Here is a 19,657-nt window from a genome sequence, read left to right as displayed (position 1 = left end):
CACTCTGGTAACACTTACGTGACGGCGGCGGAAGGCAGCACATTCAATTGGTGGACTGATAGACAAAAGCGGTGGTGCCTCGTTAACCTTTTATTTATTTCAAATTAAATAACATGTTACTATATATACAAAAACTACTACAGCGACTCAATCTGTGTCTAATTACCACCCGTTACCATCTGTCCACAAAACCGAAATAAAAACACATCCGTTTTGATTCGAAAAATATGCCAAACTGAAAGAAAAAGTAAATCTGCATGTTACCAAAAAATATTGACTGTTTTTCGGGTTTTGTTATTCTCACAACTAGGACAATAACATTTTTTTACTTTTTATTGGGAAGGACTATGGAATGCAGTTCATATTGAATTACTAAGAGTTAACTTCACTTACACATAAAAGCTCCGCCTCTCTAGTGCTAAATTTAATATTGCCATAGTGATTGTAATATTGGTTAACCTTAATCATGACCTCCCTCCGCAATATATTATATTTATTTCCAAACTTTTCCGAAACTATAAAAATAATATATTTTGTTTATAAGTTTATAAATATTTCTTAAGCTTGAAGTGAATTTATATGTATAATAAATTACATTTTTAGTGGCATTAAGAGGGCAAAAAGTTTTTCCTATTATGTTTAACATTTTTATCATGGTAAAACTATTTTATATTTCATGGTCAACAATTAGGTTATTATTGTCGGAAAATGATTGTTCAGTCTTCAGCTAATGTCAGTGTGTGCGCGGTTGAACTCTTGGAAAGGTCTTTAAATCTCACAGCATTCGTTTTATATACATAATTACGCTAAAATGGCATCGGTGAGAGTGCCTGAACAAAAAGTAATACTGTGCGGAGAATATGGCGTAGGCAAAAGCTCAATTTTTCGTAGATTTGCCAATAATACATTCGTTACTTCGACTGACAGAAAAGCCACTTTAGGATTGGATCATTACGACAAAAACTACAAACTGGGATCCAGAGAGATCAAGGTATTCAGTTTATAATGATAACAACAAATAAACATATGTTAATTATTAATTTTATATTGTATTCAGTTGCAATTGTGGGACACTGGTGGAATGGAAAGAGTTGCATCCATAACTTCGAGTTATTACAAATTTGCCGAAGCTGCTATATTGGTATTTTCGTTGGATAACCCTGCATCTTTTCATGTACTTTCGCAACATTTACTAGATGTTGTGACATACGCTGAAAACGCCAAGATATTTTTGTGTGGTAATAAGTCGGACATGGAAAGCGCTAGACAAGTCTCCGATGCCGATATGGAAGCATTCTGGTCAGTATAAAATAGCAAGTCAGTATAAAATATAAACTTGTATTTAATTAACTTTCTTTGCATTTATAGCGAGCAATGTCATAATCTCATAAGTCACACTTATAAAACATCTTGTAAGAACGGTGCTGGAATCGAAGAGATGTTCACTGATGTTGCGGCACAGTTGCTCGAATCGAACAAATCTAAGATAGATTTGCAACATATTGATCATCAGAGTTTCAAGATAACATCCACTGAAGAAATGATAGAGCCGTCCTGCTTGTGCTAAACACGTTAAAATTATATTAAAGCTTAAGTATATGTCCTTAGCCGTGATATCTCTGTTTAATGAATCTCATTTTATACATTTTTATACATATAAATTCATTCAATCCTACTATTGGGCATGATTCAATTTATTATAGCAATTAATGTCGAACAATTTATAAATAGATGATGCATACATAGTGTATGATAAGATAGTGTTTTACTTTTTGATGATATTTAAAATTTATTATTTTTATGTATGCAAAATATTGAATTTCTACCTCATAGGATGTTCAATTAATAATATTTATAATTAATTTATTTAAGATATTATTGTTAATATTTATTTGCACATTTTCGCAACTCAATATTTTATCAATGAAGAACAGGTATTTTACTGTAAAAATACACTTTTTAATGTCAAGGTTAATTAAAAATATAGATGCAGTATAGATTTTTTATTAAAATCTACCAATTAATATATAATTGTGTTTATATACTTATATAACTAATCCTTGAACTAGATTTTTTTTCACTGTATTATTAATTGCATTTTTTGCAACATTCCTTATGTGTATGTAATGTAACTTTAGAAACTAGTTCATATACTAATAATGATGCATTACAGCCATAACCCTGTTTCAATGTCAATATATAAGTACAAGGATTTATTTAAGAATTATGTTTCAAATCGGTTACATGTGATTTGATATTATATATTCTTTTTTATAAAATGCAAATTCTTGAATATTTTAAAAACATTCAAAGCTTTGTCTCACTGTCAGACAGCCTTCGAATTAACATGTGATATTATGAAATAGCAACCAAATTCGAATAAAATTATATTGTTTTTGTATTAAGCGCTTTCGTGTTTGTGAATTTTAATTTAATTGATATTAATTGTGAACAATAGTCATTATTTTATTTATCTAAAGGTTAAGATTTACCAGTATCGGTGCTATTGTGTTTTGTAGCATTTTATACAAACAGGGAAATTCTAGTCCTTGGTGATAATTTGCAGCCATATGTGACAATATGAGATGAATTTGGATTATTTTAACACGTTTGATAAAAATTATATTTATAGAAATTAACTATATTTATCACAAATATATTTGGTGTTTACAACATTATTTATAATCAATAAACAGACAATATTCATAAACGTGAGTTATTTTTAATGTTAAATTATGCATATTTTTATTTGCCTAATAATTTTAGTATTATCTAAAATTATCGAGCAGTTCTGTGAACTATTATTAAATGGAATTTTTTTAATGCTGAGACCATTGGATATTTTTTATATCGATTCCTTCTTGAACCATCTCCCACAAAGGACTCATCTCGCGCAGCCTCTCGACGTGTTTTATGCATTTCTCGGCCGTGTATTCTACTTCCTCTACAGTAGTGAAGCGACCTAAACCGAATCTGAAAAAATGTTAATCATTAGACGTGTAGATTGTAATACATTATATCAAAACCTTGTACCTTATTGAGCTATGGGCCAAATCTTCATCAGCACCAATCGCTCGGAGCACATATGAGGGTTCTAACGATGCCGACGTACAAGCTGAACCACTCGACAGTGCAATATCTTTCAACGCCATCAATAAGGATTCACCTAAAAAAATTAAATATTTATTAGTTTTAATTAAAATTATTTTATTCTTATTTTTTTGCAAAATATATATTTACCTTCAACATATGCAAAGGATAAGTTTACGCATCCTGGATATGTTTCTTGAGGGTCGCCATTTCTGATTACTTTCGGTAAACGGTTCGTTATTTTTTCCAATAGTAAATTAGATAGTTTTACAACCCATGCGTGATCATATGATATTTCCTTTTCGCATGTTTCGCAAGCAGCTCCTTGAATTAAAATATGTATTTGTAATTTATTTGTTGTATAGAAAAAAAATGGGAGAAGATTTTTAATATTAAATGAGTAATAGTGAAACATTTATAAGATGATCAAGATTCGTCAACTATTATATATATACGAATAAGAATTTAAAAATATAAAAACATAGTTATTAATTGAGTATTATATAGATAGACAATACACAATTTGAGCGTTCTAAATTAATAGACAGTGATTAAACCAATGTCACGAAAACCAAGCAGAAATACAAAACATTGTTACCACCGAGATGCATGGGAAGAAGTCATTCATATATATATGGATACTTAGTCATTATGGCTGACCACCCCTAATTCATCAAAACCCTTTTGACTGTGCCACATCACTCGAACTTAAACTTTAAATTTCACACTTATCAATTGGAATTTAAGTTGCGCTCTGTATATTATTACGCTACTATATGATTTCAATTCTAGAGGCACTTTGGACACTATTACCACATACAGACTATTCACTTGACGACTGTTCCAAAATGTTTAATGTGGTAGTAGTCGGTTGTCCGTGGCCTCAGTTAATAGGTACTTTATCAGGCTGAAGGTCAACAGATCGGTGTTGTATTTAAGTTGGCATACTAGATACATACATAGATATCAGCAAAGCTATCAGTGTACCAATATTCTAATACATATTGATCCAATTCGAGTTTCCTATATTGACAGCACTGAAATCGGACTGCTGTCAATAATCGCGCGTGTTCAAAGTGTCAAATATTAGTTTGGAACAACACATTTACGAAATGAATTGCTTAACCACCGATCAATGCATTAAACTTGTTCAATTGTTCTACAGAAATAACAATTCTGTACGAACTGTGTATCGAAATTTACGGGAAGATTATGGTCAATTTCATCGTCTTACTGAGAGAACAATTCGCAATGTAGTGAAAAATTTTTAAGAGATTGTAAGCGTTGGATGTGAGGTAAGGCATGTGCATCACCGTGGCGCTCAGCCGAGAATGTTGCTGCTGTAAGTGAAAGTGTGGCTAAAGACCCAGAATTGTCGATTTGTCGGTGTTCGCAGCTCTTGGGCTTTTTTTGACTCATTTTGCATCTGGACTTGCACCTAAATTTGTATAAAATTCAGGTAGCACAAGTACTGAAGTCCAGAGACCATAGACAGCAAAGAATTTACGCAGATTCGGTGTTAGAGCAGCAGGAAGTTGATGCTGATTTTTTCCACCTCTCAGGGTATGTTAATAAGTAAAATTTCTGCATATAGGGAGAGGAAAAACCTCATGTGATTCACGAGTCCATTACATGCCCAAAAAGTGACTGTTTGGTGCGCATTGTGGTCAGGTGCCGTTATTGGACTTTACTTTTTTGAAAACGAAGGTCAGACTGTAACAGTCAATAGTGAGCGCTGTAGGCGCATGATAGCTGATTATTTTTGGCACGAAATAAAATATATTGATGTGGAAGAAATATGGTTCAAACAAGACGGGGCAATTAGGCACCCATCGGGTACAACGTTGAATGTTTTGCGTAAAAAGTTCCCAGGTTGCATTTTTTCACGTTTTGGTGAGTTAACTGGCCCCCAAGATCATGAGATTTAACGCAGATGAATTTTTTTTGTCGGGTTACACTAAAATTCGTGTCTACGCCGACAAACCCGAAATGCTGGAGCACCTAAAAACCAACATCCACCAAGCTATAGCCGAGATAACACCCGAAATGTATAAAAAAGTCATCGAAAGGATCGGCTGTTGGAAAAGACCCAGAAGCGGCCATTTAATTGATACTATTTTTCATAATTAATAAAATAGATTAAATATTCGACTAATAAAAAAAATTCGAAGATTTTCTTAAATTTGTGTTATTTTTAAAAAAGAGTTCACCAACTGAAGTTGGATCACCTTTTACGTCGTTTAGTATGATGTTCAGAAAATTGGTTGTATAGGTGGGTCACCAGATCAAAGGACAAGAGCCTTTGAGGTCGATCAGCTAATAATCGCTCCACTCTTGTGTAATATTATAAGTGACAATCTGACGCTCATGATCTTCTGTTCTATAATGCTCTAGAACTGGGCTTTTTATATTCATCATTATATGACTTACACAGTCATCTTTTGATTTATTACGTTAAAGATGTAGATATCTGCTGCTTCTTTTTTTTGTGCCCATATTGCACAAAAAAAAAGCATTCCTGCGGCTAATACATAAGAGGCCATTGTGTTAGCAAACCAAGATCTTCTAAATCTTCATAAGTAACTAGTTATAAAATATTAGTTTTCGTGACAAGTTCCGTTCCGTCTTTTGCAGTAATTAGTTAATTTTGTCTTTCAGATTTTTGCTGGATATATTATTTTATGAAGCTTTGGGCATATCTGGGTCTTCTTATTAAAACAGTAAAGTAGTGATTTATAGGAATGCATACATGTAAACTAATAAAGAAAATTTAAATAATTAATTGATAAAATACTTTGTTTCATAAAACTAATTGTTTATATTACAATAACTGTAACTGTACATTAAATAAATACATAGATTGACTAGCATTTTATTTATAGTGTGTATTAAAATATATAAACTGCGCATTAGCGTTCAATTAGAATAGCGAACAACAGAAGCTAAGCAGCATTGAGCGTGGTCGTACTTGGATGGGTGACAGCTTATAAAATTTCTGGAATAGTTTTGTATGTTTTGAAATAATGTTTAATTTGAGTCTATTATAATAAAATAGAGTACAATTTAAATGAGCAAAATATAAAATAAAATGCACAGGTATTGTAAGCATTTTATAAATATGTGAATTAAAAAATATAGTGAGCAGTCACCCATCCAAGTGCTACACTAACGAAACGATAATGCGTAGTTTATATATTTTAATACAGACTATAGATGAAATGTTGGTTAATCTATGTATTTATTTGTAATTTATTATTATTGTAATGCATAAATAATTAGTTTTATGAAACAAAGTATTTATTTAAATACTGAATCTCTTAAAATAAATCTCTGTTCAATAGCACCCTATATCAATGAACTATATTTTTTTATAATTGGTAACATTTAAATCCATTTCAGCTTTATGATCACTCAAATTAGAATAGTATAAATATTGTGAACACTAGTTGGTTCAATCTTCTAAAAATGCAGAATTTCATTGACCATACATACCTATTCCAACAACTAAAGGAGTCGGCACAGTTCCACTTCTCATCCCTCTCTCTTGTCCTCCACCGCTCTGCAAAGCTTCTACTCTGACGCGAGGTCTACGTCTTATATAAAGAGCTCCAACACCTTTTGGTCCATAGATTTTATGACCAGATATTGACATCAAATCAATGTTCATTTTATTAACGTCGAGTGGTATTTTTCCTACAGCTTGAGCTGCATCAGTATGAAAGAATATTTTTTTTGATCTACACAATGCTCCGATCTCTTCCACGGGTTGTTTAACACCTAAAAAATATAACTAGTTATATAATATATAAACACATTTAAAAAAAGTATTATTAAAACATACCAATTTCATTATTCACAGTCATAATTGATACTAATGAAGTATCAGGAGTCATAGCTTTTTCCAAATCGCTCATATTGATAATACCATTCTCTTTCACTGGTAAATAAGTTACTCTAAAGCCTTCTCCTTCTAATACTCTGCATGAATCGAGTACACATTTATGCTCCTAATTTATAAAATTAAATTAATGTCATTCTTAAAATACATATATATAAATATTATATTAACATGAATTACTATTTGTGTTGTTATGACATGCTTCTTTTTCTCTTTATAAAACCTGGCTACGCCTTTTACTGATATGTTGTTTGATTCCGTTGCTCCCGATGTGAATACTATTTCTTTCGGTTCCGCTTTAATGAGGCTAGCCACTTGTTCGCGTGCTTTTTCGACTGCAGATTCACTCTCCCAACCGTAAGCATGGGTGCGAGAATGTGGATTTCCATAATAACCTACCATGTATGGTAACATAGCATCCAAAACGCGAGGATCCTATTAAAAAATAAAGTATATTAATTAACCTTCAATTTATATAAAATATAAATTAAATATACCATCGGTGTAGTTGCTTGTGCGTCAAGATATAGGGGCCTTCCATCGAGTTCTGTCTTTATATTGTATTTTCCTTTGATATCTATATTATGGATCAATTTACAAAAAAATATATTATTCTGCATAAATGAAAAATTGTAATCTTGTTTAATATAACAATATAAGTAAAAGTCTTACCGGATGTAATGTTACGACAAAAGTTTGTATTTTGGATTATTACATATAGTTTATTTCTTGGGTTTTGCAAACTGACAATCTTAATACTACGCAACATTTTTAAGTTGAATTTGGTGACCTTGAGGATTATTTTGTATAGATTCTAAAACAAATAATTGTATGTAAATACTATTAAGTGTGTATATGTTGTATTAACAGCGGGAAGGTGCATGAGCTAACCTGTAAACCAAAAACGACTTCAGCTTGTGATTTGACAGTTCATAAAGTCTTAACAAGTTTTTTTACGGCCATTCGCACGGTGAGTAAACTAAATCAACTCAAAAAAGTTATTATGAATTATTTTTAATGGTAAATTGGACTAGATATGTAAAAAATTGATTGTTTTTTTTAAATACTAGTCACTTTATTTTAATTTGAAAATATTTAGGTGACTTCCATTAATTTTGTCGTTAAATTTTCGTTAAATTTGACCCCCCCCTCCTCTTTTATATTACAAAGTGGCGCACACCATGCCAGACCCCCCTTTCCCCGTATGTCACGTCACAGAACCAAAATTATTTTGATTTACAAAGGCAATACTTTGGTATAATATATGTATTTGTTTGGACAATAATAATAGAAAATATTCTCGATATTCATTAGCATATATTGTAAAATACATTAGGCTTCCTTATGATCAAATTAAAATTCACAATTCCGTTGATCATACACCCTCCCCCAAAATCTGTGTCATAATTTATGGAAGCCATCTTAGATATATTAATAAATTGTATATATTTCGATTTGATATAAATATTGTAACAGCAAACATATAGACTTTATTAATCAAAAATCATTGAAATACACATATTATATGTACGGGGCTTTACAGAGAAAATGCAAAGCCCGGAACAACTAATATTTTAAAGGCCCTGCAAAATTTAAAATAAAATATTGTATTTAATATTTTTTGGATTATTACATTTAATTATTTTACAGAAGCTTTGCGTGTTTTAACATTAGCAAAATTAAGTAATTCTGCCGGTTTTGGGCTTAGTTTAAAATTGGATTTGTAAACACGCTTCAGAAGTATTAGTTCTTTCACAATTTTGTCATTCAATATGCTTAAAAAAAACCATAAAAGTAGTTTTGTTATCTTATGTAATAATATTATCAGTTTTATTGAAACATATTTTCTTGCTGAGTAGTAAAAAAAGTTACTCAAATAAAATGTTGAGAAAATACATACATTGTGGGCAGATATACTGTAGAAAAATCAGATTTATGTTTATCTATCATTGCTTCACTCTCACATGAATCCAAATTTTTTAAATTGTATATTGTGTCTGATAGATCGGAGTAAAGATTATAATTAATTCAAATTATCCAAAGCTCTTCTGAGAATTAATACTAAATAATTAAAATATTACATAAAAAATATTAGATTTCCTTTTCTGACAAATTTTTTGCTCCCCGAATACAAGTATACAATTATATTTTTATAACCAAAATATTATTTTCAGAACATTGTTATAAAAATATTAGCATAGCCATCTTCACATTGGACGGGTATGCTTTCGGTTGTACTAGCATTAGATTAGATAGCACAGCAATTGATTATTATATTATTATTAATTTGATCAATCATCACAGCATTGGTTTTCCTAGATTTTCTAATCTCACGGATGAATATTGTGATAAAAAATTCCAAAATAGTCGAGCTAGATCGTGCAAAGTGACAAATATTGATTATAAAACGTAAACATAGTTGAGAATTAATGAAATACATGTCACTGATTTACACTTTGATTTCAGTCTAGTGTTTCACTACTCACTTGTAAGTGTTGATTGTGTTTTCCTCATTGTAATGCATTGGGCTAACGTCTATCATGCTACCACGTAAATTTAATACTATTAAAAATGTATTTTAGTGGAATAATTAGCAATTTTTTTATTGGCAATAAATCTGGCATATTTCGATTATTGAATAAGGGAATGGTACTTAATAACGGTAAAAGCTGTCTAAATGCTCAACCTATAAAATCCAATGCTCGTATCTGCTGTGCAATAAAAATAAAGTCTTTTAAGTATATTCGCAAAAATACGATAAGGCAAATTTATACCATTTGCAGCTATCGGTAATTAGGTAGTTTTTTTATTGCTTACCAGTAAGTGAATTAAAGAGTCACTATGCAAAACGTATTTTATTGACAGTGTATGTATGTAGATTGTAGAGGTTGCTACATAATTTAGTAACGTTATAATATAATTCAAATTAGACTCGAATCCTGAAGATGCAAAAGGACATTGCGCGTGGTGCACAATATATTTAAAACGTGTACATTATTGTGACCTAGCTAAGAGTAAATCAAAGTTATATATTTATATAGGGGAGTCTCCTGTGTAAAATGAGTATTATCAGAATGCACTCTCATGACTATATAGTTCATCAGGAATTTCACAGCATTATTAAAGTGATCTTCCCACGAGTCGCAGATATCTCGAAGAAATATATTTTATGTTGGGTCACTTGTATTGAGCAGTAAATCTGGAAGCTAGGAGTAATTACCGTTTTAATTATAAGACCTCAAACCCTCTTCTAAGCCTTCTATGCCAACTTGAACCTGAAAGATAAGTTGAGTCGCCAAGACAATTTATCGTCGACTTCAGACCCTCTTCAAAACCTTTACACACACAGGATTGAAAAAATACAATAATATCCCGTTTTTATGGCAATTTACATTCATGTGAAGTTTCAGTTTTAGTCGGACTCTAACATATATAATTTAATTACGACGTCACACATATAAAACTTAACCATGTAAAATTCATTATCTCGCTATACGTGTGGTTTGAGTTTAATTTCAAAGAACAATACGTGATCCTTTAGCATAGATTGGCCACGTTATTTGGACAATATCACAAATACGTGCCCAAAGCGTGGTCACTCCATTCAAACCGCATGAGTGACGCATCGTGTATTCCGAGTAAATAGTCATTACGCAGACATTGTGTAATCAGATTTTATATGCATGGAACTCTACTTTAACAGTGCAGATTGTTCAGCTGGCCAGTTCGGACGTCTAACAAACGGAAAATGTTGACAATCACTAAAGTGGGCCTTTTGATCTTCGTTGCGGTGTTGTGTGTCCAATCGGTACCTGTTCCTGACACCGTGTTTGAACAACCTGATTTCGATACGAAGCCATCTAGAGGTTAGTCATAATTATTTAATAAATGGTTATTTTTATCCCTGTTTTCATCAGAAAATATATAAATTGTAATATGTACTTATTATGACGTTCGCGTGATGAAATCGAGGAATATAAAATCGTTGTGTAAAGAAACTAAGCACGCTATAAGATTTTCACACCGAGTCTTCAATGGCATTGATATGCAGTTAATAATATTATACAGAAACATACATGTAACGAAAATATATTCTAACAAATGCTTAGTTTGATGCTCAAAACTGTCAATCTATTGCATATTTTAATTAATTTAAATCTGAAACACACATAGATTATAAAATTATCATGGAAAAATTCCGTTCTTTTTGAAAAAAAATCCGCTAATAGTTTTTCCTCGAGTATTTTTTTCTGCATGTCTAGCATTATAGCTATGAAGTGTTCTGATATTGGTATTGACCAAAACTGTGTTTATGAGTTCAAGTTTCTTCATTCGCTCGAGTTGTTGATTACACTAGCGCTGTGACTGTGACGCTGTGACGATCTGGTCGGGCTCAAGAAATTCTAAATCAATTAATCCGGTGACATCCCACCATACACAGAAAATAATCTTTTTCAATGTTAAAGTGATGGTCTAAGCTTCTAGGAGTAGGGACAGGTGCCTGCTATTTTTTCTACCTGTATTGTATGGGACAAAGACCATGTTTCTTAACCTTGATCGGACAAAACTTTTTTCTTATTGAATCCGCTGCGGTACAATTTATTTAATCACAAAAGTAAAGCTTCATTCCTATTATTTATATATAATTTATATAATTTATTTAGGGTTCATCCTGTACCCGTTCCAGATGTTGGGCCCACTACATAAAAAAAAAACTCAATAATGCAACATAAAAATAACGTTTCATTCTATCCTTGTAAATAGTATTTAGCTAGAATAATATAACTAATTGTTTACTATTGTAATTCACACAACACCATTGGTTTTGCCGTTGTTGACTATAGAATATTCATTGTACAGAACTCATTTTTTGTTAAGGTATGTTTTGCATCTAGACATTAAAAATGCACATATGGTTAATCGCTGTTTGCATGAGATACTCAAATTCTCAGCTTATTAATTTTCTCTATTTGATGAATGTGATACTAGACCGACACGAGTCCATGGAAAACCTAGTCGTCGATTCATATTTGATTTTTTGATGTTAATCAGACCATTATTGATTTCAAGGCCGTTCAGCACTATAATTACTTTTTGGTTCCCCTGTATTTATAAACCACGACTCAATTATTCAATCATTTTGTTTTCTTTATAAATGTAAGCTTATAAACAAATATAGGAACATCATATATGAAAATAAATACGTGTGCATATGTTATAGCGAGTATGTATTACTATTATAGTGAAGTTATATTTTCACTGAAAGCATATTTGAATACATTTTCACCGGTAGATATAAATGTCTATCAGCAAAAATACAATTGAAGTGATAAGGCGCTAGTGAAATTTTATGCTGCTCTAAACTGTCGTTAAAACGCAATTTGCCAATTGCGAAACGTCCATTAGTTGTTAACCAAACTTGACTTAATGAAAGTTCTAAAACCAATTATAGTTTTAGTACTATGGCAGTTGCTAAATAACGAAAATATATATTTCAGTGTTGCCAGTATAGATAATATGAGTCAACAGTGTTTAATCCAATTACAGGTAATTAGAGTCGCGACGCTAACTAGGGATGTGTCGTCGGTAAAAACTTCGGTTAATTCCCAGACAATAATGGATTTTTTGGTGGGAATATATGACGATGGGAAAATTTGGAGATTAAAAAAATATAAAAAAACAAATTGACACCTTTTTAAATATAAACATTGCAAGACTTGGTTGAATGTAAACTATTTCGCATGGTAGCAATATTCTCAACATCATTGTGTTGAGCTTTAGGTTAAGTTGGGTGGTCACAGAGTTTGAACGGAATATGCTGTTGGCAGCCACAACAGTCTCAGATATAATATTATATAAATACTATTTTTGTAAATCGATACAAAGTTATTTTATTTTTAAAGAACTGAAATTACCTTTTATTAGCTCCCCGTAGAAATTAATACTCCTCAAACAAAAATTTCCGAGATGGCATTTGAACAATTATTAACCTTTATGAGTCCAAAAGTATCTATGTCATACCTAATATATTTTCTATTTTATATTAGAAACAACAAATAGTTTCATTTAATTAATGATAAATGATAAATAAATTATAATATTGAATTGTCATCTGTATTTATTATATGTGTTCAATTGAGTTTCTATCTATTTTCAGTACTTTTTCTATTATTTTTTGTGACTTTTTTTATAAAAGACTTTTTAAACGATAATAAATATATTCATATTTTAAATTGATATTCTATGCTTCAATGGCAGTTTTGCATAATTTATTCATTGTTTTTTAATGTATGTTAGGTTGCTAGGAAAATAATTACGGTATATGACCTTAAAAATTTTATATTTTTTTCGGCTAATAATTAACTTTAGTAATTAAAATATCATTAAAATCGACACATTATGGCCAATAATATACAAGATTATTTATTCCGACAGTTTCAAAGTTGATACAATATCGAAATGCAACAGTTAGGTTGTTCGTAAGACTTTACCCTGTGAGAAACTGACAAAATCATTAAACAAGTAATAATATGTTGACAAAACGTGGAGAATGTAGAATAGGGCAATATTTCATAGCTTAACACGCTTAACTTACAGAGGAACAATTGTGCGATGTGTGGTCGAGCATTGTCGTATAAGAGAATTAGACCTTACTAAATCGAAAATGCAGGGACTAGATATTGCAGTTCATGCTGTGTTTTATTAATTTTTGAAAACACCTTTCCAAATTGTTTTTATTAAATTTTAGCCTGAAGTCCAGGTGTAAGCCCAGGTATTTAACGCTAGATTTGTATTATCCGTTACTACCCTATATACGACAGATACGTCTCATAAATATAATTAAATCGGTCTTATTGTGGTAAATTTAAGTTCTAATTTTACATCTAATTTTCGTTTTCAAAAAAATTACTCTTCTTTTCAAAAAAAAAAAAAAAAAGTATTTAAAAAATTAGATACGAAGGAACTGCTAAAATAGCTGTGTTTTCAGCGTAAATAGATTTTTTTAATTTGATACATCGCTCGTATTAATCAGAACAGCTCGTAATAACAGTTTATTGTCAGAAATATTTATAATTTTCTACATGTATAAGTTATACATGTATGTCGGTATCAGGCGGCAGAGTTGAAATAATAGGTCTTGGAAGTTCGGGAGTCTTTGCTGGTGTGTGGTGGCAATCGTTCGCTCAGATGAATCGATGTTTTTCTCGTCGCTTGCGTCAGCCAGTGATGTGGTAAGCTCGTGATGTTCTCTCAGTGTTCTCTTCTAGCTCTTCCCGATGTGCTTTTCCGACGTGTTATATCAACTGTTCGAGGAAAGTATTAAACGATTCATTGACTAATTTACATAGCAATCGCGGATACACATCTTTTAAATAATGTTGTTATGGGTGATTATCACTGGATTTTGAAAGTTCGTGGTAATTGTGCAATACTGGGTGACTTTCACGTATTTTATCTCCATTGTTGCACTAGTTTCCCTTTTGTTGTATTGACAGATCTCTCTTTCATTGTATTATATTTTTTGCGTGAGGTCTATTTATCATGGTCGACAATGCCTCGAGTCGTCTTATATTCAATATTTATATTTCATTGTTAAAAGTTATTTCCGGAATCTTTAAATTATTATTTAAAACCCCTCACATATTTAATAGCTCAATTCAAAGATAAATTTGAAATACATATTAAAAACTTAATTCGAGGTTACCAAAATACAGATAAAAAAAAACACAATGAAATATTAAAGTAAAAATAATAAAAAACCGCAATTATTTCACTAGTAATCTAATAAATAAACATTGCAGCCACACGGCAACACCGTTTTATTGTGTAAAAAATTAACATTCAAAAATCATTGTCATGGATGATAATCAAATTAACGTCAAACATGGTCATTAAAAATGCTGTTATATTCAACAAAGACCAATGAAGTTTTAATTTTGTAGTCGCCTTTCAAATATTACCATCATCCGTCTCTCTTTATTAGACGATTTTATTGCAAAGTGCAAGCGAGAGAGCGACATGAGCAACCTTTTAAAGAATGCGCTCGCGAAAATAATTCCTGCGAGAAAGCCACTTCGCACACAGCCGTATTTTTTTACGCTTCTCGCGTACATTTATTCCGGCCGTAGGAGACATTTTTTTGAGCATAACATACAGCCGTTCCGACGCGAATTTTGTCAAAATAACGAGCACGTTTTTGCATTTATTATTGCGAATAATTTATGGTTATATTCGTGAGAAATTGTAACACGCGCATTACGATCATTGTATTATGATAAATGATTTTACTCATAAAATGAAATGTTATAATACACATAAATAATATTTTACATTCCCCACACATTGTATATTAAAACACGTATCTCATCTAAAAACGTAACACCATGAACCGAAAAGTACTTTTTAAATATATATAATTACTCTTAAATATTTTAAAGGTAATGTTTTATTGCCTTATTTAAGTAATTGTGTAATATTATAAATTTACTAATTGTAAGAATATGCTTGAGCAATTGTTGTTAAAAAACTATTGAGAGTTTGAAATTTTTCAAAAATATTACAACGACTGTTTTGATGAATGCGCTCATAATCTTGCGTTTACATATAGTTTAACGCTCATAATTTTGCGATTAGCGTTTTAAAATTCAGCCTGCAATTTTGCTCCAAAAAAGATATTATTTGTCTTCTTAAATATTTTTAGCGTAATACATACAAAATTGGCTGCATGATATTTTATGTAAACTTTTTCAAAGTAAACAATTGCTTCAAATGTGATAATGTCTACCCTGTCATTAATTGACACGAACTATTAAAATTCAACAACAGTCAAGAAAAACAAGAGATAATTTTTAATAAAAAAATGTTTCAAAACGATTTTTAGATTATATCTTTTTCGGAACTCCTAATTTTTCATCACAGAATTCCAGGGATTTAATAAATTGAACTAATAGCTAATCGCTGATTTTAAGTAACAGAAAAATAGCTTTGATATTATTTTTCAAAATAATTTTTTAATATTTTTTTATTTAAAACTTTAATTTGTAGATTTTATTTTTCAAAGGCAATGCCTCTATGAAATTTAAATTATTTATCAATAAAATATTTGAACTGAACTGTTAATTATTAAAAATATTAATTATTTTTAATATTTGTATAACGGTTTATGAGAAATCAGTATTTAATTATATACTTCGATTTTTTGACTACTCTGTAAACAAATATAATATTCATTTTTTACGCAAAAAGCGCACTCCATTCGCACCCCTTACACCCCCATGTGGCATAATTTAATTTCTCAAAATGTCACCTTAACATTTTGACTCAGGAAAGCACTCAGTCAATGTTTATCATTTTTTATATATGAAAGACTAACGTGATTTATTTTTTTCAGGAATCGTGTTCAGCGTACCAAAAGACCTCTGCGTGGATAATACATCTGATAATTGTTCAATGTATTGCCAGGAAAAAGGATACTCCACTGGATTATGTTTTGATTTGAAATGCTCTTGTGTGTGAATCCTTGATGATCAATAAAGATATTTTATTTTATTTGAGTTGTTCTATATTTGCTTTAAATATCTATAACTAACAAATAATAACCAAAGTAACAAATCTACTGCCTTATTTACTGTTTTATATATATATATATATATATATATATATATATATATATATATATATATATATATATATATATATATATATATATATATATATATATATATATATATATATATATATATATATATATATATATATATATATATATATATATATATATATATATATATATATATATATATATATATATATATATATATATATATATATATATATATATATATATATATATATATATATATATATATATATTATCGTTTATCGTTTATTGTAAAAATAATAATTTAATACACAAGCGTCAAATTTAATATTAAATAAATTGAAATTGTGAGCACATACGTGAATTTTAATATTTATTAGGTCTTGAAAAAAAAGGATTTGAAATATAATTTTACTATAATGTAAGCATAAAACGCAATGTTTATGGTTGTAGTTTAAAATAAAAGAGTACATAAGTAAAAATGAATCTATTATAACAGTATTCATAATGTAATCGAAAGCTGCATAAGGCATATATTTTGTACTGCTATTTTGGTATGTATATATTGTTTCACTATGCTAGAACCATCCTGTTGAGTTGATCAACCGTGGACAAGAATTTCTCAATCATAGTGTATACAAAAAGGATCGTTAATCTTACGAAGATGCGTATTTTTGGTTCGGTGAACAGGATGTGGACCCCATTAGAGTAACGCTGAAAAATGGATAGAGACAATGAAAGGTTTTATTCCATTTCCTGTTTGATATTATTCAAGAAGGCTGACTTCAATAGCGAAGCGAATAGTTTCCAATGTCTTAAAGATGGATTATGTTAATTTATTTTTTAAAGAGCAAGTTTTAATCTTCCAATACAGAATTTTAAGTTTAAAAAACATGTTATATATTATTTATAACTACAATAAAACAAAGTACAGAGTTAATTTAAGTGATTATTCATTTAGCAAAATTATAAGATATATCATAAATACAATTTTGAGTCACAATATTGTAATTATCACTGCATTATACGCTTTAGAAATTAAGCTTGATAGTTTATTAACAATATAATAAAAAAATACATAATGTGATAAAAAGTCCATTACTTTTAGATCTTTACCAAATTGATGCAAAACGTGTAAAATAATATTCTCAAGACGCTGAAGCTCCAAGATTGATATTTTATGTCTAAATATAAATTCGTATTTTTCTGCGCAGTCTAAATATGGCAATGATCCGACCATTGTTATATATTATGAACATCACATAAAGCGAACAAGTTTCCCACTTCGGTTCGAAAAGCCTTTGATGAATTGCCGGTGGTGAGTTCGCGTATCTAGGCGCCACTTGAATGGGATCAGAAACTTGCCGGGATTACCAACCGAGTCTGGAGCCGACTGTGTGTGTTTTATATAGACATGTATGCATTCATATAATTCGAGCTGTGGTTTCAGTTCTCTCTCTATCTGCCAAATACGGGCCTGAAACGCAAAAGATGCCCTACACGGGCGTAATGAAGACGCAGCCTGACTAAGTAATGGCAATTAAAAGGTACCGAATTGGTACATAGGATTAATCACTGTAATTTTGAATGTAAACTGTTTTATGTACAAATCTGTTTTGTAGACATTGCCGGGATCAGGGGTGGCAAATATTTTTTACAATATCGCAAAAAATAATTACCTCTTTGGTTTAAAATATACGACTGTTTTTATTGCAGATCTGAACATGTTTTTTTATTCAGGTTTTAAATCCATATTGATGGAAGCTCTTAAGATATATTTTTCAACAGATCCAGCGAAAAGAAAAAAATGGTAATCAAGTATAATCTAATATTCCTGTTTGTCAGCTCTCAATACGCTCATAAAAAGTCAAAGAGTGTAAGATGGAATTTTCTTATTTCACGCGTATTTTTATTTTAATCTAATATAAATTATTACATCATTTACAAAATAAAGAAACTCTTGAGCATCTACAAATTTTTATTGGTCTCTTAAGATCAAATCATTTATTTGATTCTTACGATGATATTATTTATAAAAAAAATACACTGTACCATAAAACTTTGCCATAAAAAGGTTTCCCTTGAAAATAGAATAATAATTTTGTTTATTAATATTTTCTGAAAATAAATCGTTTTTGATTTACAATTTAATTTTAAGTATCGATTATTATACATAGTTCATAATAAACTAGTTTAAACGTTTTTTGGGTTTTGAGACCAAAGGGGTGTGACTTTTCAGCCAAAAATAGAAGCCTGAAAAGCTGGTAAGTATATTTTTATTATGTGTAGAAAAATAGTGTCGAGTTGTATTTCATAGACTGAGTGCTGGCGGAGAATTTGGGATTGTCATTGTGATGTCTTCTGAATGATCCGCTAATGTCTTTAATAACAATGTGGGTTTCATTAGGTTTGCCTCGAATACCATCTGCTGTCTGAGCTCATTTCTGAGACGTCTCAAATATTGCATATAAAATATGTGACACTTTGTCTTTGCCGAATCACAGATGCGAATGTTGATGGGTCAATTGCATCACTTGATAATTCGCTCAACGAAATATTCATGCCTTAAAGTGAAACAACAAGGTGAAACATTTGAAGATCGTTAATATAAGAGGTAGATGGCAATAGCGGTTTTTACGCAGTTTAGATGCATTGTCTATCTTTAAGCACAAAAGGGTATTTTTGGGTGCTTACAAGTGATTTACAGGACAGATGTGCTAACTCAGTTGTTCCGTAAAATTATAAAGCGTTGAACATTGTCTTATATTGTTAGTCCTTTTGTCAAAACGAGTTGCTTTTTAGCTTTTCATAATATTTGAATGACCTCAGAGTTGATGATGCAACTGGTTAGATCTCCCACGGAGTTCATTAGAATATAATAAAATATAGTTCAACCATTAATCCAATAAGCATTTATAATTTCGAGGTCATACCATTCTATTATGTGCCTGTCTATCAAGCGAGATCCTTTGTAGTCAGATTAATAAATCCCATTCGCCATAACGATATAATATAATATAATATTATTATCATTTTATTAGCGCTACTAGTAGACGATTTCGCCTAAT

At 30.4% G+C, this 19,657-nt stretch overlaps 2 protein-coding genes and 1 long non-coding RNA gene across 3 annotated transcripts; 2 read left to right on the top strand and 1 right to left on the bottom strand.

Annotated features, from left to right (window-relative positions):
* Positions 1 to 682: 682 nt before the first annotated feature.
* On the top strand, positions 683 to 2,833 carry RabX6 (RAS oncogene family member RabX6). Its single transcript, XM_088194449.1, has 3 exons — positions 683 to 991; positions 1,058 to 1,299; positions 1,369 to 2,833. The coding sequence occupies exons 1-3, from the start codon at positions 812 to 814 to the stop codon at positions 1,565 to 1,567; spliced, it is 621 nt and encodes a 206-aa protein (XP_088050575.1). The 5' UTR covers positions 683 to 811; the 3' UTR covers positions 1,568 to 2,833.
* On the bottom strand, positions 2,626 to 7,922 carry Nfs1 (Nfs1 cysteine desulfurase). The gene is made up of 9 exons (XM_088194448.1): positions 7,880 to 7,922; positions 7,661 to 7,802; positions 7,486 to 7,565; positions 7,169 to 7,423; positions 6,932 to 7,097; positions 6,583 to 6,867; positions 3,241 to 3,414; positions 3,034 to 3,166; positions 2,626 to 2,973 (listed from the first exon to the last, which is right to left on the bottom strand). The coding sequence occupies exons 2-9, from the start codon at positions 7,755 to 7,757 to the stop codon at positions 2,820 to 2,822; spliced, it is 1,344 nt and encodes a 447-aa protein (XP_088050574.1). The 5' UTR covers positions 7,758 to 7,802; positions 7,880 to 7,922; the 3' UTR covers positions 2,626 to 2,819.
* A 2,646-nt stretch (positions 7,923 to 10,568) lies between these two features.
* Positions 10,569 to 16,537, top strand: LOC148230589 (uncharacterized). Its single transcript, XR_015811123.1, has 2 exons — positions 10,569 to 10,854; positions 16,380 to 16,537. It is a non-coding gene; the product is annotated as an uncharacterized LOC148230589 (long non-coding RNA).
* Positions 16,538 to 19,657: the final 3,120 nt, after the last annotated feature.

Source organism: Plectrocnemia conspersa, unplaced genomic scaffold (genome assembly GCF_051122295.1).
Source record: "Plectrocnemia conspersa isolate PC_06_02 unplaced genomic scaffold, ASM5112229v1 ptg000010l, whole genome shotgun sequence".
NCBI lineage: Eukaryota > Metazoa > Arthropoda > Insecta > Trichoptera > Polycentropodidae > Plectrocnemia > Plectrocnemia conspersa.
Note: the sequence above shows the minus strand (reverse complement) of the source record. Positions and strands in the feature narration are given on the sequence as shown.